The sequence below is a fragment of the Scleropages formosus genome, chromosome 25, assembly GCF_900964775.1.
Source record: "Scleropages formosus chromosome 25, fSclFor1.1, whole genome shotgun sequence".
Classification (NCBI taxonomy): Eukaryota; Metazoa; Chordata; class Actinopteri; order Osteoglossiformes; family Osteoglossidae; genus Scleropages; species Scleropages formosus.
The window spans coordinates 15,792,551-15,814,054 of record NC_041830.1 but is presented as its reverse complement, the minus strand read 5'-3'; the positions used below and the strand labels follow the sequence as shown (position 1 = coordinate 15,814,054).

Sequence of the window (21,504 nt, the reverse complement as noted above, 5' to 3'; positions counted from 1 at the left end):
GTCGCGAGGAGCTTGATCGAAGTACTTTCCCTGAATCCGTACGGTAAAAATGACCCCGTTTTACGTATTTTACACATTTACAATTTTAAGTCACTTTGGAGAGAAGAGCTAAATATATGTAAAATGCAATAAAAACAAACACTGTAGTTGAGATCTGAATTCTACTCACGCTTCCAAAACGAGCCAGTGAATTTAGGGCTCGGTCGATGCTGGCCGAGAAGCCGAGGCCTCGACCGGAGGGCGCGTCAGCTCGCGGAGGGGCTGCCGACGTCCCGACGCCGTTCGGCTGGGCTACGGATCCGAGGGATCCGAGCGAGCGTCGGATAATAGTCGCCCGAGACTTGTTTGCATCGCCGGTGCGAGTGAGGACCCTCTACCCGTGCGTTGGATGGAGCCCTCAGCTCGTCCAGCGCAGTAAATCCCTACAGCCGCCCTAGGTGCGGTTGTGTGGTGTGGCAGTGTCACTTAGCAATCAGAAGGACATGGGTTTGAATCCCTGCTCCTGCTTCAGAACCCTTGATCAAGGTAGTTGCTCTGAACTGACACAGTAAAATATTACCCAGGTACATAAATGGGTAAATCGGCGTAAATCGCTTAGTGTGCAGACCTCACATTGCAGGTGTGAGAATAATAGTAATCAGAATGATTTGACACAATTAAGAGGCGATGACTGCCGTAGATGATGCTTTGGGCTGAGTGCTCTTTGCGTCTCTGCTTGTCCTTGTCAAAACTTATCCGCTTCTGTTTTGTTTCGGCAGCCACCACAAACTCCATTACAACGTGCGCCGGAGTTTTTTTCTTCCCGAAGTCGAGACTTTCATTAAACTGTCATATTTAAATACTCCCAGCTACAAAGTTTGGTTTTTCGCAGAAGTGTCAGTTCCCTACAAGTTTTGCATGTGCCATCGGCGGTAACTCGCACTGTCTAAACAATGAGCTCCGCTCGTCAACTTCGTTTTGTCACTTATTGCTTGGGAATGTCACATTGCATCAGTTCAAGTGTTTAAAATCTTACATGTTAAAATGAGTTTGGCAACAGATTTTTTTCTAGGCCTGGCTGACAAATTCTGATATCCATTATTATGTATTAATTATTTCTCACAATGCCTGTTCAGTAAATGAAGTAAATGAAGTACAGATATTTGAAATAAGGCCATGCATACGTAGTTACTTCGTTTCTTTTAAAAAAAAAAAACATTAAAAGTGGTTAAATATGCATATGCTAAGAGTACAAAAGTACGAAAAGTACTCTGCACTGCACAGTGCGTTTAAGTACAATTTATAATTTTGGTTATGGAGCGCTAATAATGATATCTACCATATTGTAGCTGCTGAAATAGCTAAAATCTACCCGGGGGGCCTGCAAGTCATTAATAGTGGATTTCTGTCTCCAAATGCGTATTATGTCTTCATGGGACTTTAATAGACCTTCAGTGGTAATAGCAAATCAGGGGTAAGGAAAATACTTCTGCAACTTCTTTTCCCTTCCCAATTTTAGCCTCGTTGCAAATGTCAGTCTCGTTCATTTCATTTACGTATTTCTGAGCGATCGTTGAAGTACGAACGGCGCACGGCTGGAAACGTTTCCGTTCCGAGGTGTCGAGTAAGCGCGGTTTACGCTGCGTTCCCGGCTCCTCTTCCTTTGTCTCGCCGGCTCTGAAAAACATTTGAAAAGAGTCTACGGACGTCATGTATTTATTTGTATTCGGTGGCGGTTTACCTTGATGAAGAAGCCGACACTGTAACGATCACGCTTCCGTAGTGGCTCTCCCTGATAATTCAGCAGTTGAAAGCAGTCATGTCAGCACCGGAGGGACTTGCATTTAAAGAAGTGGAGAAGCACAAGTGTTAATATGTGATGAGGAATACATTTCCTCTGTAAAATGTAAGGGGGGCGCGGTGGCACAGTGGGTTGGACCGGGTCCTACTCTCGGGTGGGTCTGGGGTTCGAGTCCCGCTTGGGGTGCCTTGCGGCGGACTGGCGTCCCGGCCCGGGTGTGTCCTCTCCGGCCTTACGCCCTGTGTTGCCGGGTGGGCTCCGGTTCCCCGCGACCCCGTATGGGGCAAGCGGTTATGACAAGGTGTGTGTGTGTAAAATGTAACATTTACCTTGAAATGTGAGACTTTCTCCAACGTCATGTGAAGGTTCCTCCTTGCTTTGCCATCAGTCTGGCTGTATGGATCGCTGGCGGCGGGTGCTGGAACACTGCGGGAGTTCTGGTTGCCCAGCACAGTTGACCATCCCGGAGCCCTAGAACAACTCAGTATGTCTGAGAAACTGATGTGTTTCACGTCCGACTTCTCACGCTGACTTGTCACATCTTACCCAACCGATAGCTGTCATTTAGTCGACACTAAACTACGTCAGCGGTAACACGGCGTACGTTTCCCGGTGCGAATACGGTAAATCCAGCGATTGAAGGCTAACGACTTTAATGAGCGCGTCCGACGTAAGACGGTGCACTTCGCTTCTGCTACGACATTTCAGTTTGAAGTATGAAATAAGACGAGGGGTACAAGGGTTTCCTTAGATCTGTCTTCCAGAGCTGATTACACATTCTTCACGTGAAGGCGGTTCCAGCTTATTAAGCTCTTTGCATTGTGCGCCGTGTGTGGAAATTTAAAGACGTTTCCTTCCTTCTGCTATCTCCCAACCTAGAAGCAGCGCGGTGCCGGTTAATGGACTCGTCCTGCCGGGGTTTCCTGGGATGAAGGTGAATTACTCTGCTGCGGATAGTCGGCGCCGTTGTCCCTGTGGAACATGCCCATCACGATTTTTCCCTACGGCCGCATGTGCCGTGCAGTAGGCGTCGAGGTTTTTACTCGACCGAACGAGCTGAGGGCGAAAGCTTGTTCCGGTCGGAGGTGTCGCACCGCACCGTAGCAGGTCGCGCGGTTCTTCTTTTAATCCCAAACTCTCGATTTTGCCACGTGAAAAAACGCGATGACACCCTTCCCCATAAGGGAGAAAGGCGATAACGAGCTCTTGCGCACCAGCCGGCTCCGGGGTAATACTTTGCGTTGCCCGAGCGTCTACCGGGAGGCGAGCGGTTACTTCCCACCCTGGTCGAGAGCTCGACCGAGGAAGCGGATTAAGCCTGTTGATAATGAGATGTTAATGGAGAAACCGAGCGCATGTTGATTAACGCCAGAAACAGGTCTCCTGTAGTCGTATGCAGGGTTTTTTTTTTTTTGTTTCTGTCCCTCTGCCTGTTCTGCTGCAGCCTGACCTTTCTTTCTGCTGCCGGAGAATTAATATGTAGATGAAAACATCTTCAAACAAACAGTTTTTCATCGGCCGAGTCCGGGAAGTGTCCGGCCGCGACATTTCCCGAGCTGTCGGGGTTCATTAGAGAGACGTCGCCTGCAGCTTCCTGCCACATTCCCCCCCCCCCCCCCCCACTTTTTTAAGTTTTTCTCTGCACCTGTCAGGGAAAAAGAGGAGAGTTCCATTTTCCCCCGAGAGCCATGAGATCATTATTAATATTTAATCTTTAATATGTACCGGTCTTTAAATATTTTTTTCTTCTCCTGCCTCGCTCACCTTCCATCCTCCTGCGGTCCCACCATTACCACCCCCTGCCCCCCCCCCTCCACACACAGTAATTTAGTGTCTTGAAGACATCAGCTGAGTTAAAATACACTTCCTTGGCCTTTCTTTGTATGCAGGCATTTCTCTTCTTCTCGCTCTTCTATCTGCGTGTAATTCTGCAGAGACCTGATCTGAATGCAAATGGCGTTCTTTTTCTGAAGAGAGAGGCAGTGAGGGAGGGAAGGAGGGAGGGAATGAGGGAGGGAGGGAGGGAGCCAGTTAGCATTTCAGCTCGACTTGCCGCCAGTGAGATGTGCATTTCCAGAAGCGCTAAACTTTTATTTATTTATTTATTTATTTATTCATTTATTTATTTATTTATGGATCCAGTAAGCAAATTGAATTTTTCAGGACCGCGGTCACGGAGTGCTGTTTTGTAAATACCGTCCTCTTCATCTTTCCCTCAGGGCTGATGCTATTCTTAAATTCTTCTTCTCACTCTCGTTTCTCCTAATACCGGCCGCACATCTGTTCAGAAATGCAGCGCAATATAATAATATGCAATATTTATCGTATGCTGGCGGGGGTTCTCATTCGCAGGCGCCGTGGGGTAATTGGCTCTTTGCTCCCTCTAAATGATTGAAACCTGCCTTTCCGGTTGGAATTTCCTCGCTCCGGCAATGAGCCGATATTGTATCGTGGAAAAGCCACTTTTATTGTTCTAATTATGCCAGAGATGCATAGAGCCCAAACTGCTTGTTAAACAACATAATCGCACTTTACCGTAACAAAGCGGCCGTTAAGTTGTCCTGCGGAGTTTGCGGATGCGTGTAGCCAGACCCCAGGGATCCTGCGGACGATACCGCCGTTACAGTTTGATGGTACGGTCGGTTCCGGGCCGGGAAGGGAAGGGTCGCTAATTCCGCATTAAGCGATGTTCACCGAACGAGCCGCGGTGCCTCACGTGGGCCGAGGCCTGGCGAGGAAAGAGCCGCGATGAACCTGGATGAAAGAGGGACGGAGAACAAAGTGATCTCTAATAAAAAATAAACGTGAAAAGAGAGTCCCGTATAAATCCTGGTAGATGTACTTTCTTTAATATTTTAAAATGCTGTATTCACCCCGCTCACCGTAACTTCACAGTTTCTGGCTTTGATGCAGAGGTTTCAAAGATTCTGTCTATCTATCTATCTATCTATCTATCTATCTATCTAGTCTTTTTATTTATTTATTTGGCTGACACCTTTGTGCAATGTAACTGAAAAAGGTTTCTTACAGTGATTTATCCATTTATACAGCAGGGTAAATTTACTGGATCAATTCACAGTAAGAACCAGTAAGATCAAGGGTACAACAGCCAAGAACCCTGTGATATTTGACACCTGCACAAAGTGCACTCTTGTATTCCATCTGTAAACAGAGTAAGAACTTTTTCCCCCAGCCCTTCAAATGCTCGCTGTTGCTGTTTAAAAGTGCAGTTTGATTTCCATTATGAGGTAAAGGAATGACAAAAGACAGTGTAATTACGGTACCTTTATTACATCGAACAGAATTAGATTCGATCGCATCTCGTTGTCGTGGTACGTGTGCGACTGTTGTGATACGAATCAAGTCGCATGTAGCCTTCGAGAATTACACCGAGCTCGTCAGCGTACCGATCCGTGAATATGTATGCTGCAGCTTGTCCTCTGTTCTGTGTACATTTAATTTTTTTAGATCTTATTCGGCGCACTGCGATATCCTCGGAGGAGTTGTGTTCAATTTCTCAAAAGCTGCTCGCTCTGTGAGGGCATTTGGTGCCAAAGCTCTGCTGAAAAAACGACAGGGAAAGAATGGAGAAAACAGATGCATAAAAACAAAAATAGAAAAATGACAAAGTCTTTTTTTCCCTTTTCTGTTCCATATTCTCTCTAACTTCTCTCCCCCGTTGCCTGATGACACCAAGGCCTCGTGCCTCCTGAGGGGGGGGGGGTAAAGGCGACACGAGGACCACGGCCGAGGTCAAGGGGAGACAGAGTACGAGAAGGTCCACCCGAAGGAGCTGTCGGCGACTGCGTGCACCTCTACACCTCCGTCGCGTTTCCCCTCGCTCGACACACCCGCGCCCTCGCGCCGCTGGCCTGGAGTTTCTCCAGATAGCGCACGTTGCTCTCTTCGCCAAGCGGAGCGCGGGGGTGACACGAGGGGGCGGCGGGGTCACGCGCTCTCATCGGAGGGAAGTTGCCGCGGAAACAGATCTCATAAACACATATCAGAGTTGTGATGCTGCTGCATACTTACTACGTTTTATTGTATGTTGCATTTCCAAACAATGTGCCGCTATATATTGTCTGCAGAACACACTCAGCTTCCGAAGCTCGTTTATCTTTATTTCGGCACGCCGCCACAAGTGGTGTTTTGTGTAATACACAATGCGAATATACATGTAACATTGTTGCAGACGGATAACAGAAGGATGAGCGCCGCGGTATCTTGGGAAAAGGGGCCGGCGCTCGTGAACGGCTTCTTAATTTCACGGAACCGCCGGACGGATTTGTCGTTTTAAGAAAGCAAATGGTTTAATTGTGGATTTGCGCTGGTAAACTTTGCCCCGGTGCCGAACAGCGAAAGTGCGGTTTATCTTGTGGAAACACACGCCGCTGGAGTACAAACGTGTCGACGCCTCTTTGTGCGTGCTCTTTGGAACAGTTCGCGCGCGTGGCCACTGGAGGCGCTGTTGAGCAGCTCTGGCCTCTTTGCCGCAGCTGTGTTTAGCCACATCCCTCTAATGACAAACAACGACGTCCCTCCTTTGCCGGTCACAGATTAATACGCGGTTTCATTTCCGTCATCGTGATAATTGACTGCGCTGCCCGATATTGTTGTACTGGCCGTAATTCATCGGCAGGGAAACGGCGGCTGTTTGGACACAAGCGATAATTATTACTGCGCATATTCATTTAAACAAAGGCATTACGCCCGGCTGAACGTGCTTTTCCGAGAGCCCGGCTGCCGGCAGCTGCTCCCGCGCTGTAAATATTCGCAGAGACGCGTGGTGGAACGACCATCTACAGTCTCCGAACACAAAGGCCTGCGCGACCGGCGGCTTCGGGACGTGTCTGTGACCGTGTCGCGCTTCACGGCCGTGGGTTTGCGGAGCCAGTGGGGAAGAAGGGCCCCTTTCTAGGTGTCACCGGGCTTCACCGCAGAAGACGTTGCCTGTTTGACAGTCTCCGCGCACACGCCAAGTCCCGCTGCCCTTCCATTTACCCGCTCACTCACACTGTCCTTCAAGCAAAATCGGAGATTAATTCAAGTTATTTACTTGTATCTGAAAATAAAAGGGAGCCATTAAAATATGGAACGCTGCTTGGAGGGCATCCCTTGTGTTCGCTTGGCTTCTAGTGATAAGCACCATCTTCCATAAAGTGGCTTCGCATTCATAATTTGTTTCCTGTTATCAAGATGCGGCGGGTCTGTTCACGCGAATAGATTGCGTCCCGTCTCCTCTCTTTTAGGCATCGATGAAAGCAGTGGGACTCTTTCCTGGGCGAACACCTGCTCAGGTTGTCTGCGAAAAACAGGGATGTCAACAAATCCGCGTGGTTTTGCTGTCGCTTCACAGCTCCGTGACCCTGGGTGCAAATTCGGCCCCCATTTCATCTGCACACGTTGCCTCTTGTTTCAGCAGTTTTAACATGTTTTCATTAAATTCGAGCCATATTCATACTAGTTTAAACCACTTTTCAGACTCATTCTAAATGACTGTTTATGTTGTCTCCACAAACTCCTACTCAGTGCCTGTTGTTGACAGATTCATCACATAGACATGCAGTTTTCCTCACGTGTTATTAATTACTCATACTCAGAAATGCTAGACAGGAGCTGTAAACACTGTGGAAATGAGCAGAATTATTTCACGCTGCTGTTTTATTTAGCTGCTCTTCACCGCCACCTATCTGCTGAACAAGCAAATGCAGCTTGCGTTTGCTCCGGTACATCTACATTTATTTATTTAGCAGATGCTTTTCTCCAAAGCGACTTCCAATGAACTCTACGTAGTATTATCGCTACAGACAGATATTTTAGAAAATGCGTGAAGGAACTAATGAAAAATAAAATTTAAAAAAAATCTGGAAACGTACGTAGGTTTGAGAATTTGCGACTCAAAAATCATTTGCCCTTGTTAACATGAGGATCCAGTGTGAGCCGAAGTCTTCGTGTCATTTACGTCTGCGTGTAAGTGAGCTGTGCTGGCCGGTCTCTCCTTCCCTAGATGGTGCACAGAGCTGCTGTGACCCTCCGCGATAAACATCTATTGAAAGTGACAGAGGAGCAAAGGCTGGAGAGGTTCTCCTTTAAGCGCGCGCCATGCGGCAGCACACCATCTCTCGTACTCCCTTTTTAAACCTGATGTGTTTCATCTCGCAAAGGACCCGAGGCGCGGACGGGAGTCGACTCCATCGCGGCACTTGCGCCGATACCGCGCATCTGTGTCGTGTGAATTCAACACTGGGTTAGCTCACTTCCGCACCCCGTCCTGTCCCAGTCCCCTGGGGCAAAATGCGTTTAGTTTCTGCGGCAGGTTCCCAAAAATCAAACCGCATCCTTTCAAATACTGTCACGAAGACAGATTTTTGAACGTGTTCGCCTGTAAATTTACATTTTCTTTCATCCGACACTTCTCCCTAAAGTGACGTACAACTCGGAGTAAACAAAAGTGCATTTCACCAGCAGATGCAGAGCTTTAGAGACAGACACGCGACTGTCAAAGCACTGTCGCTTTGTCCAACACCACCGTTTTTCCCAGCACAGACAAGTAGCTGCATATACAATTGTTTGGCAATGCAAACATGATTATGACAGATGGTGTACTTCAAGTTTCTGATCAGTTGTGAAATAGGGACAGAAGCGGGTTTGGAAGGGTGGATCTTGAGACCCCTGAAAGTTAAGGGGGATTCAGCAGCTCTGAGGGACACAGGGAGATCATTCCACCACACTGGAGCCAATGCTGAAAATCTACATGCTTTCGATGTTGAACTTCTTATGAGTGGAACTGCCAGGTGACTAGATGCAGTGCTCCTGCTGGGGCGGGGTGTTCAGGTCCTCTAGGTACCAGGGAGCAGATCCATTGATGTTCGTGTAAGCCATAACCAAAGTGTTGAACTGGACGCAGAGGCAACGGGAACCAAATGGAGACAGACAAGGAGGAGGGAAAGCATAGAGATGCTTTGGCAGGTCAAATTCAACTTGTACCGCGGTGTTCTGGATCGGCCAGAAGCTAGAAGACCAGGCAGTTGGGAGGTGCAGTAGTCCAGGTTGGACATCACCAGAGCCTGGACCAAGAGTATGTCTCACGGGAGACGCAAGACAAAGGAGATGCGGACGGGCCTAGAAATGAAGAACCCAGCTATCAAACCGGTCATCAGCGTCACGCGTCTCTGCTGGACAGCCTGAACAAACCCCGCCTCTGATCACCGGTCGGTCTCCCTTTAATATGCATACCCTGGGTTTTCCCACCTCGCCCCCCGCGCATCACAGATGGGGCCATCGCTCGGCTCAGAGGCGCCGAAAGCGAGACGGGAACAGGCCAAATCAATGACACGCTGCGTTTCCACTCCATCCCTGTGATCGATGGCTGAGGTTGGAGACAAACTTTCTGAATTTATGCAGAACCCCACGAGCTTTCTGCATAAAGAACACACACCGCTCCTACCGAAGGCAGGGGAGTCACGGAAGCCGCAGGGTTATGTAAATCAGCGTGTACAAAAAGCCCAGCCGCGTGTCTCCGAGCGACTCGCATTTACAAAATCGGGTACAAGAGGGACGGCCGAGGTGACTGTTTGCACATTCAGGTCCGTCGCCGGCGACCGCCTTTCAGAGCGAAGGGGACACTGAAGAGTGAAAGAATATAAACAGAGTCGTGCGCTGTTGCCGAGGCCAAAATAAATGTTGTAGCGCAGTTTACCGGAGTATCGCATGCAAATACGCCCTGCTTTCACAAAAGGATGTATGAATAATTTGTCGTCATTATTTATTCGTTGAGCTGATGCCTTTCTCCAAGGTCACTTCCTGTGTGAGGTTTGTACTCTGAGTGATTTACAGCAATTTACCAATGTGTATAGCTGGGTGATTTCTACTGTATCAATTAAAGGTAAGTACCTTCATCAAAGGTACAAGAGCGTGAGCAGGGATTCTAACCCGTGACCTTTGACCGCAAGGGGACTTTCCTAACCAGTATGCCACCTGCTGCCCTACTATGTAATGGTGGAGAGGGTCATTTCCCGATTCCTGAGATAATTGATAATTCTGTTGTTTTAACGTGAAGCGAGAAGCAAATACGGCGAAAAGAAGAAGCTTCCAGACTGACAATAAATCTGCTTCCCCTTTAACGGTGTGTGAAACAGCAGTCAGCAGCCTGCAATGCAATTGTGAATAATTTTATTTTAAAACGTTGTTTTTGAGCAGCAAGTTAATTTTCCCTCCATGTGAGCCGAGCCGAAGATCGTCGGTTACATTCCGTTTACCTTGGATCGTCTTCGCTTTCGGGAGATGGGCTGCCGATAGAGGAACTCCGTGGGAACGCCTTGCCGACTGGCTCTAAAATGCTCCGCCGTCTGTCCAGGAAGATATTGCTCTACAAAAGTCACTCGGCTCCTGAGCGGCACAGATAAACCCCTTTCACGCCGGGCGATAACATGCACTCAGCCGCATGCAGTCATTTTTAAACATGTCTCGCCTTCCCAAGTGCTCAAAATTAAGTGCGATTTAAGGAGCGAGGACGGATGCCGTTTGACAGGCTTAACATTGATTTTAAATGTGAAATACATAAAAGAAAAAATAGAAAGGTGTAGGTGGTCTTCTTTTTACCCCTCTTAAAATATTTTCCCGTAGGCCTAACCTTTGGGTACCTTTCACTGCTTTGTAACTGATGCTGTTAGTTACAGCCCATTCGTCTTGTCGGGGCGGGTCGGGGCGGCCGCGTCCCGTGGGGGTTTAGCCCATTTGGAGGCTCCAAGGACAGGGCAGCCACCTTCACCACGGTATCCCTGCTCGGCTGGGGCGCGCGAATACCGGAGCGGACGTGGTACCCGGACTGGGCCGTATGTGGGTCAGCAGCTTATCTCCGGGATGTCCGTTTAGAACCCGCGCAGGCCACGGCATCTGCGGGATTCTGCTGTCTCCCAGCACTCCGTACGTTAATTAAAGCTTTCGTTTGCCCATGAAGAGGAGCGCACCAGGACACGATCGGCGGAGGGCTTTAAAACCACCCGGTAACTGCGATATTCCCATGTGGGAACGTGCTACCCTCGCAGCCGCTGTGGGCTGTGGCGGTGTATCGGTGAAGGATGTGGCGCTGTAGATGTAGCTGATTGAACCTCCAGGAGGGACCCTTGCGTCCCTTTGGGAAACACAAATTCGGTCCTGGACACGGCATAGAGTGTTGGTGTGATTTTGGGAGCAGGAAGTTCCCCTCCCAGTTGGGATGATGTGTGTTTTTTGTGCAGATTGGCTGTCGACTGTGGGATCGATCACTCGGGAGATCCACACGCTACATAAAGCTCTTCGTCCTTGAACTTCCAACACGAAATAGACTGCTGGTTCTGGAAAACCTATGCTGAGTGAGATATGTGTTCATAAAAAAAATGCGGTAATGCTATATGTCACGCTCTGTGAATGAGGGGGACCTGTAGGAGTAATAGTAAGGAATTGTCACGGAATTCAGACGGGGCTATTTGCTCCTCAGTATATCCTACTTTGTGTTATTGTATTATATTCCACATCTTCGTAATTACCCTTGCTCTCGTTGTTTTTATTACCTTTAAAAATATGCATGCTTCCTTTGATTATGCCTTTGACGCACAGGCTTCATCATGCAACATAATTACCTGTTCACTATGCAAATGCTCCTCTACGTGTCTACGTGTGTATAAAAACTTCTCCTCGCGCAGAATATGTTTACAGCTGTTCCTTCACTTAAAACACACTGTAAAGTTTGTCTTGTAAATAGATTTTATGGTGCAGATACAGCATCTAGCTCTTTGGCTGCAGATCCTGCCTGCTGTCGCTTCCCAGACAGAAGAGAATAAATTTCTCTTTAAATTGCACTTTTTCGTTTGCGACATTATTAAAAAAAAATTCTGGGTATAAAAAAATAAATTAGGTTATTAATTCACGTTTTCCTTTATTTTTTTTCCATAAAATGGTATGGATTTGGGTGTCTGCTCTAAAATTGGATTTTAGAATTTTATTGTGCTTGACATAAACAAAATTGACTTTGGGCAGTAGTAACCCATATTTTATTGCTTAAAATGATTAAATGCACCAGGGTGTTGATTTTGCATGTCCCAGAGAGCAATAATTTTCAGCCTTGTCTACACCAAGCCATTTCTTAAGTGGAATTTAAAAAGTATTTCTGGAGCCATCAGTGAATTAAGGGAGGCAGCATCTATCCCGATGCAGCAGATCAATAAAACTCTATACATTTAATGGTTTCATTTGGTAAAACTGAACATTTAATGGTTTTGTTTAATAAAAACCTGCACATTTAGTTTTTCACTCAGGTAAAGAAGTAGCTCACTATACTGCATTAGGTCAGAAAACATGGTGAACGTGCTATACATCATGTATGAGCACAGTAGCAAAGGCAAAATTGTGGAGAGAAGCGCAGGCATTCATTTCAAGGTCGTTTAAAGGAGAAGCAAAGATTATTAACCTAGAATCTTTTGCCTTTCTTTCTTTCTTTCCTTTTGTTTATTATTAATCATCGTTTAGGGTTTTTAAGCACCGGCGATCAAGCTGCGAAAGGGAATTACGGCCTCCTGGACCTCATCCAAGCCCTGCGCTGGACCAGCGAAAACATCGCCTTTTTTGGGGGCGACCCATTACGCATTACCGTTTTTGGATCGGGAGCCGGTGCCTCCTGTGTCAATTTGCTGACCTTGTCTCATTACTCTGAAGGTAATCGGTGGAGCAATTCAACCAAAGGTATGACTTTCTCTTTACCATGCGTATGGCTGTAAAGGTCACGACCCCTGCAGCTTTTCTTCAAACTTTTTTCCCCATTGTGTTTAATCTTTGTATTGCATTTTCACGCGTAATTCAAAATTAACAACGTGCAGAAAATAAGGTCAGCGCTAGGGAAATGTCGAAAATATCTCCACGGCTCCCGTGGGTAAATCAGAGCGAGTGAAATATGTCTATTCGGTCATGTGACCCACACCTCTGAGAAAGTCTGAAAATTCGGATCCGTCTCCTCCGTTATGCTCGAGTCGGCGGGTTGTCTGCCACACGTCACGGGAACACGGTGGAAACGTTGTTTTCTTTCAAGGCTGCGTGCACCGCTTTTTGGTTTGATGTGTTTTGCACGGTGATGTTCTGAGCGCGTTCCACCTATAGCTCTCGCCATGTTTTGCTGTGCGTTTCTTCATCCCGTAAACATAAAGCGGTGCCTTTTCGGAGCTGCAATTCAGGATTGCTGAAGGAAAAAAGGAAAAACCTCGCTTTCTAAAGTCTGCTTTTTCGGGTAACTTTTGTGTTTACCCAGTGTGCATTGCTCAGGCGTAACGGCTTTAATTAAAGGATCTGATTTCTCAATGTAAGTTTTGCAGCCCATGACATCTTTTTTTTTTCTTTAGCTATATGTCACGTTAAATTATACCCACGATGCAGTATTTTGAAAATGCGTATACACCAGCGATATGTATGCAGAGCACCATGCAGCCATGAGTGCGGCTAATGGCCATTTGCGGGTTCAGTGGTGCGGGGAGCGGAGGTAATCGCCTGGCCAGGGGTGAAGGAGTACAGCACCGTCTGAGGAGTCATCCTTTACCCTGCTGTTGACAGGTGGATTTGCGTACGTCAGCCAAAGGCCCCGAGTGACAGTTTCCGACAGCGAAAAGCCTTCGCTGCTTCCATAATAATGCGCCCGCTTTGTTTCGGTCCGGCCGAGGTTTGTCAGGTCCATCCGAGCGCGGGTTCCTTACAGGTGCCGCTCTGAGCAGTTACCCGTGTCGCACCGGGCTGCGTTTTGCCCGTGGAGGAAGGGACGGATCTCCACCTGGACGAGAAGTCAGCTGGCTGTCAGGCAAATAGCTGTCGAGAAGCACTAAACGTCGAGCCAGAAACAGAGCGCTGTCTGGAGGCTAACGCTAATGCTAACCGCTAACAGCACACTTTGAACAATTAACAGCCAACACCTAGTAATGAACAAGCTTTTGACAGTTAACAACCAACAGCATACAGCTAGTAGGAAACTTTGACAGTTAACAGCGAACGGCAAACAACGGAAAGTTAACAACGAACGTTTACGTTAACAGAGAGCGACAAAGTCAACAATGAACGTCTCGTTTGACAGCAAACGGCTGACACATTTTACAGCTAACAGTTAAAAGCTAATGGCTCGCTGTTGGCAGCAGACATCTAACAGCAGTTTACGTCTCACGGGTGACTGACAGCTGAGGGTTAAAGGTTAACTGCTACGTAGCTACCAGTTAGCGGCTCTTGCTAACGGCCGACTGATAGCTAAGAGGAAACGGCAAAAGCGTAACCCATGATATCCTTCCTTCCTCGTTTATCCCCTAGAGCTACAGACACGCGTAATGTGTTCGTAATACAGAGAACACCCTGTTGTCCGTTCTAAGTGTACGTGTCTGTGAATTCTCTTGTTTGCACTGTCCTAAATGCAGGCAGGATGTTGAGCTAAACAGGGCTCTAGACCTTGAATCGCTACGGTCGCACATGGTTCTGCAGGGTATGAGGTTTGAACCCCGGATCCAGCGACGCGCCGGGCATTCCGCTTCTTGTTCCAGCCGAGCCGTTGATGAAGTTCTCATTATTTAATGAGAACGGAATAAACAAACTGAGCGAATGGCACGATTCAGTCGGGACCCATTCTTTGAGGACTAGCTGAGGTGTCTTCGATCATCTTAAACGCCATTTATCCACAGCGGTACAAGTTGTATTCAAGGTATTATAAAAACATACAAAAGGTATTAGAAAAAACATGCCTTCGTTTGATCGTTTGAGAAAGCGAATAAAATAGTATCGAATAAAGGGCTTAAGATAAATTATTTACTTCACCAAATCCCGAAACAAATTGTGTATGTATATCCATTGGTATCACTAATTAATTGAAATCACGCTGTATATTCTTCAAGCAAGGAAATGCATTTATTCCTATTTTCATCGCTGTTGCGCTTCCACCAAGAGTACAGTTTATAATGACTCCTCAGGTAATGCTTTTGTTTGGCAGCATTGGAGTCGTGCTCTTCATTCTGTCAAGGTACGCTGAGCTCGGTCGAACAGGAATCGGGATACACGGGGGGTGTTCCGGGGCAAGAGCACAACATGCTGCGGTGTACACGCGCTCACTCGCGCACACACACACACACACACACACATATAGGGCAGAGAGGGAGGGAGAGAACCTCGTCCCAGGTCGTCGTTTCTCTGAACCCGAGAAGAATGAGCTCTTCAGATCCATTCATTGTCATTTATCATCTGAGAGCTTGGAGTTCAGTCCTTATATTTCAGCTCTAGTTGGGGAAATTTCAGCAGTGCTCTGAGCTGCGCTGAAAGCCAGTGACTTTTTTAGATTATTATTTTGTTTGAGCTATATAAAGAAGGCCGATTTACTTGTTTACAATTAACGTTTGGGATTTCTGAGGTCCCAGTGAGGTAAATTAAGAATTAAATTAGTTTTTCGGTGATTTCGTCAAAGAAACGGCTCGATGTTTCCCCCGATTTGGCCTCATTCTCTGTCTCTTTGCTGTGCGTAACGTTGTTCTAATGCTTTTGTAGTGTTCGTCTTGCTCAGGTTGGTAATCAAAATTGTGGTATGATTGTTGTTTGATGTTCGCTGTAGTCTTGTGTGAAATAACTTGACTACTCAGGCCATGGTCTGAATCAGTGACGAAAGCAGCAAAACTATTTCTTTTATGAACAGACATTCAATTATTTTTTAATTTTGCGACCATAAGGAATTCTTCGCAGTCTGACATGATTCTTGAGGGAGTCTGTATGTGAAAAGTAACTTTAAGGAACCTTATGGTCATGATGTTGAGCCTTGAATTTTTTTTCAAATTCCTTATTTCAAAGGTGCTCTTCTCTCATAATAAATGTACTTTTCCGTCTTTTTCGGTAACTTTTGTTTTTACAGGATTCAGATCTTTAGTTTGGATTTATTTTCCTTAAAGTTAAATTGTATCAGTACAAAGTGACATTTCCGTTACAGTTGATGGCAACAGTGTATCTGTAATATTTCTCTTGGGCGTGTGCTCTTTTTCACCTTCGCCTTCATTGATTATGTTAATTGATTATTATTTCTTCACTAGGTCTTTTCCAGAGAGCTATAGCACAGAGCGGGACTGCGCTCTCCAGCTGGGCCGTCAGTTTCCAGCCCGCAAAATACGCACGCATGTTGGCCAAGAAGGTGGGCTGCAACCTGAGGGGCAGCGTCGAGCTGGTGGAATGCCTGCAGAAGAAGCACTACAAGGAGCTGGTGGAGCAGGACATCCAGCCGGCTCGCTACCACATCGCGTTCGGCCCCGTCATCGACGGCGACGTCATACCCGATGACCCGCAGATCCTGATGGAGCAGGGCGAGTTCCTCAACTACGACATCATGCTGGGCGTGAACCAGGGCGAGGGGCTGAAGTTCGTCGAGCTCATTGTGGACAGCGAAAACGGCGTGCAGGCCAACGACTTTGACTACGCCGTCTCCAGTTTTGTGGACGATCTGTACGGCTACCCCGACGGCAAGGACATCCTAAGAGAGACCATCAAGTTCATGTACACGGACTGGGCGGACCGGCACAATCCGGAGACGCGCAGGAAGACACTGCTAGCTCTCTTCACGGACCACCAGTGGGTGGCCCCCGCCATCGCCACGGCCGACCTCCATTCCAGCTTCGGTTCGCCCACCTACTTCTATGCTTTCTACCACCACTGTCAGACGGAGCAGGTGCCCCCTTGGGCAGACGCGGCCCACGGCGATGAGATCCCCTACGTCTTCGGCCTACCCATGGTGGGTCCCACGGAGCTGTTTCCCTGCAACTTCTCTAAGAACGACGTCATGCTGAGCGCCGTGGTCATGACCTATTGGACAAACTTTGCCAAAACTGGGTAAGTACATATATTTACCAGCTCCCTTTTCTTTCAATGAACTGCATTTAGTCATTTTCTTATACATGTTTGACTGACGTTTGTTTGTCATCCAAAAATATTCCAAGAACTAGGCGCCCGTCAGCTTCCCTTTGTTTCGGCTTATATTGTTTTATTCATATGGTATTATTTGGTCTGTCGCTTTCAGTGCTGCGCTGTCCAAATAAGCAAAAAATGTCCCAGTTAGGAGTTTGTCTGCTTTCGCGATCCATTTTCTGTTGCATGTTCTACTGTCATTTTCACTTCTTTATTTTGAAAATGAAACCCATCTGCAAAAGTTTTGATTGCGGCCAACTTTACTCCGCAGTGATCCAAATCAGCCGGTTCCTCAGGACACCAAGTTCATCCACACGAAGCCGAACCGCTTTGAGGAGGTGGCCTGGACGCGTTACAACCAGAAGGACCAGCTGTACCTGCACATCGGCCTGAAGCCGCGTGTCAAGGAGCACTACCGCGCCAATAAGGTGAACCTGTGGCTGGAGCTGGTGCCGCACCTGCACAGCCTCAATGACATCACACCTATTGTCTCCACCACCACCAAAGTCCCCGTACCGGAGGCTACGCCGAGGACACCAAAGAAGATTCCCGTGACCACCAGGAGGCCCAACCCCACTCCCTTCCCCACGGAGAACCAGGACAGGCCCAGCCAGGTGGAGCGCCCCTTCCTCGTGGACAAGCGGGACTACTCCACCGAGCTGAGCGTCACCATCGCCGTGGGCGCCTCGCTCCTCTTCCTCAACATCCTGGCTTTCGCCGCGCTCTACTACAAGAAGGACAAGCGGCGGCAGAACGTGCACCAGCGTTGCAGCCCCCAGCGCAGCACCGCCAACGACCTGGCCCACACGCAGGAAGAGGAGATCATGTCTCTGCAGATGAAGCACACGGACCTGGAGCACCAGTGCGACGGCATCCACCCGCACGAGGTGGTGCTCAGGACTGCCTGTCCTCCGGATTACACGCTGGCCATGCGGCGGTCTCCCGACGACATCCCCCTCATGACTCCCAACACCATCACCATGATATCAAACAGCATCCCGGGGATGCAGTCGTTGCACCCCTTCAGCGCCTATCCCAGCGGACAGAACAGCACCCTGCCCCACCCGCATTCACACTCCACGACGAGGGTATAGCCACCAGGGGGCGTCCTTCCTCGCAGTCGTCGCCATGGGAATTGCACGGATATTGTACCGCTGCAGTTTAAAGGGGAAAAGTACCACTTTTGTAACAAAAAAAAGAAATAAAACGGGGCAAAAACGTCTGGATTATGTAGAAAACGGGTTCTTTTATGTTGGAAAGAAAAAGCAAAAGGAGGTCGTTTTTCTCTCGACGGTTATCGCTTGAGGAATCGCGGAGCGGCTCGCTCACGCGGCTCTTCCAAAGCGGGAAAACGAGAGGAAGGAATATTTTATAAATCACGCTCGCGATACGCGCCACGAGCGTCCCGATCCGGAGCCAGAACAACGTGTCGCCCGCAGGATTTGGCGGAAGGAGGAGACCACGAAAAAGAAAATTGTACAACGATGTTAAATAAAAGACATTTATGGAAACTGCTGAAAATATGCACAAAGGAGACGATCACGAGAAACGTCAGAGTTTTTCTCCCCCCCGTCATGTTATTTTTCTTAAGGACCGATTTTATTGTGTAGAATCTATTTGCATATCTAGATCAGTACACAAAGCACCAATGGTGTTTAAACCCTAATAGGGTAGCGATCCTGCAATCTGCCGGCAGAACAAATGGGAATAATGACTTTCTGGCAGATAAGGCTTCCTCACATAAGTGCTGTCTACACTGGGAGCTGGCGGATAGGGGAACTGGATATTTTTAGCACGACGTGCATGACAATTTATCTGCTTGGCGGCTGTTCTGCTGATTAAGTTGTAATTAAATAATTTTCATCCCCATTGGATTTGTTCGAAGGAATATCTCTCCGATTGGCTCGCGGCCCGTGGAGATGGCGGCGGAAGGCGGGGCTTTGGAGGGGGAGGGGCGGGGAAGCTCCGCGGCAGCAAAGGTGGCTGACGGGACTTTTTTTCTACGATGTTTGTCAGTTACAATGTTTTAGTAGTGGTGACGCACTTGCTGTTCTCCATCTCTTTCGAGAGAGTCCATCATATTCTCTTGCCCCTCCCCCAGTTATCCTTCACGGATCATGAAAATCAGGATTTTTCTTCGCCACCTCCAGCTAATGCTCAGTAGCTCATGTTCACTTTCTTTTCTTCGTTTTTTTTGCTTTTGCAGGCTGACACAATGGGTAAAACATGGTGTTTTTCCATGGAAAGGGATGTTATACCACAAATGCTTTATCACATCATTTGAAAATTTCAAGAATTACTAGAAATGTCCTTCTTTGTGTCGTCTTGCACTTTCACCGTGGTCAGGGTCTAATTCAGAGGCGGGCTGCGTGTTAACGTGCGTCATCGAGCAAGGTTTTTTCCGTCCACCGTGATACACGAAACCCTCCCGGAAAAGTTTGTTCAGCCAAGATGAGGCCCGTACGCGTTCTTGGACGTGTCACCACCCCGTCGCGTTTGCTGACAGATTCGTTCGGCGACTGCCGCCGTCTCGAACCCGTGGGCCAGATGGTACGAGAGAAAGGAGACTGAAACCATGGACCAGACCTCCGCGGTCACGCGTAACCAAATCACAGGTTTCCCACTCTGTTTACGCGATTCTCGCAAGGTGCTGCGACACCTAAACATAGGTTATTTTTTCACACACACACACACACACACACACACACACGCAGAGAAAACTGTGGTCTTATATTTTCAACACATGGTTTTTACTGGGCCGTTGCAGGGCTGCAGCATCAGCACCCACCCACTGTGCTTGTGTGCTTTTCCAAATTTTCGTCAGCAGGAAAACGTGCACAGAAACAGATGACCATTAATGTCAAGCGGAATTCTAAGTGCAGCATTCATCGTGTAGGAGAGAAAATCTGAAATGCCATCCACTCACTTGCTCATGATCAATAACAGCTTGTCCAAGTTTGGGTCACAGTGGTCCAGAGTCTATCCTGGAAACAGAGGGGGCGAGGCTAAACAGGGCACATCCGGGACAGCGTAGCCGCGCACGTGCTCGGCAACGTTAATTAATGCAACGTGGGCGAAGATGCAGATGGTTACTTTCGTATTTCCGTCAATGCTTTCTTTCCCAGACAGCAGGGTGGTGGGGGCCGGTTGTCTGAGCGTGTTCCTCGAGCTACGAATCTCGGAGATCGGGAAGGTCGGAGTAGGATGCGACTCGACACGACTTGACAGGGCTCCCCAGACGGGCGAACGAGCCAGGCTTCCGCTCCGGTGCGCCCGTCGGCACCGCCGACAATTCGGAACGAGCTCACCTGTGTCCCGCGAGGACCCCTGCGCCTTCCCCGTTGTTTAATTAACACCAGAATGAATATTCAAACCTCCGGTTCGTTGTGCCGCGCTTCCTCGGCAGCTGCGCTTCAGTCCAGGGCCTTCGTGGAGATGCCGCAAGGAGACCTTTTATTTTATTATTTATTTATTTTCCCCAACAGCACATGCAGAACGAAGGCGGCGGCTTGTTTATTATTTAGGACACTTTTATGTAGGAAACGCAGTAGAAAATCAGTGGCTGTTAATGAATGTAATGTTGCAAGGGGCACTTTTTTTCTTTACATTATTGCTTTTGGCCTCTGTCACCTCGAAATTAATGTTTGGACCTGGAATGAGGACTCCAAGTGTAGAGCTACTTATAACGGAAGAGTATGTACCTTCGTCACACTTCACATAGTTTAAAGTATCGTCACATTCATTACAATACATTAATATTTGAGCCCTGTGATCGCAGAGCATTTCAAACTGCAGTTTTTTTTTCTTCCACACAACTGGCCAAGAAGCCCTGTGATTAAATACAAAAGTTACTTAAAAAATGTTCACATTAACTGTGGCGCTCTGATGCATCCGTCGAGGGCTTACTGTAATATAACGCTGTTTTTAGTATATGGTTGTGCGAAAAGGACTCCAATTAAGTGGATGTGGAAATGAAAGAGAGAGAAACTGATGGCCATTAAACACAGCAGACCTGTCAATTACACCACGAGGCCCATTAGACGGTCTGCTTTGTGCCCCTGCTGATGAATTATCACCCTGGTAAAATGTTTTCATCTCTCACACACACATACACACACTGGGAGAGAGTGGAAACAAAGCTAATTTCACACAGTGAAGTGTGTCTTGGCAACACCTGCTTTTTTATTCTCCCACGGTGGAAAACACATCCACACATCAGCTTGCTTAAACTTCTTTCATTACAGCTTAAAAAAAAAAACGTAATAAAAGCGTCAGCGCGCCTTTTCTCCTTCGTCCCGCGGAAAACGCGTTTATTCACACGTTTTGTTTACCTTCAACGTGGGCTAGAGGAGTTTGGACGTACGCTGTCCGTCGGCAGTGACAGCAGCGTTTTAATGTTGCTTTCGGAGCATATTTTCATTTCAGCTCCAACAGAACAGTTAACCTCACCTTTTTCAGTCATGTTTCAGTGTTTTCTTCTTTTTGCCTTTCTTACTGTGACAGTCGCTCCGTTTTAAGGGTCCCCGGCCATATGTTTATACTCCGAATGTATGGTTCTCAAAAGGCGAAATAAATAAATTTGATTGCTCTCGTATCACATTAGCTCGATAATAAGCTATTTTGTATGATGTATTTCACAGGCTACTGTACCTTGTGGCTGGAGACGGTCCCGAGGCATTACAGTATATAGGCAGCTGAATTACAAGTAGACTTTATTTAATGTTGAAATTATAGTGTGAGAAAAGGCAACAAAAAAGGAAAAAAAAAAAAAAAAAAAAAAAAATCGCTTATTT

General features: G+C 47.5%; 1 protein-coding gene across 3 annotated transcripts in view; it reads left to right on the top strand.

Moving 5' to 3' along the window:
- The window catches only part of LOC108921745 (neuroligin-1-like), a 190,186-nt gene extending 170,772 nt beyond the window's left edge, over window positions 1-19,414 (top strand). For all 3 annotated transcript variants that reach the window (XM_029249371.1, XM_029249370.1, XM_018731408.2), the window contains 3 exons: window positions 12,287-12,499; window positions 15,847-16,636; window positions 16,983-19,414. In XM_029249371.1, coding sequence (XP_029105204.1) covers window positions 12,287-12,499; window positions 15,847-16,636; window positions 16,983-17,805 — 1,826 coding nt within the window. In that variant the 3' untranslated portion in view covers window positions 17,806-19,414. The remainder of the gene's footprint in view (window positions 1-12,286; window positions 12,500-15,846; window positions 16,637-16,982) is intronic.
- The last annotated feature ends 2,090 nt before the right edge of the window (window positions 19,415-21,504 follow it).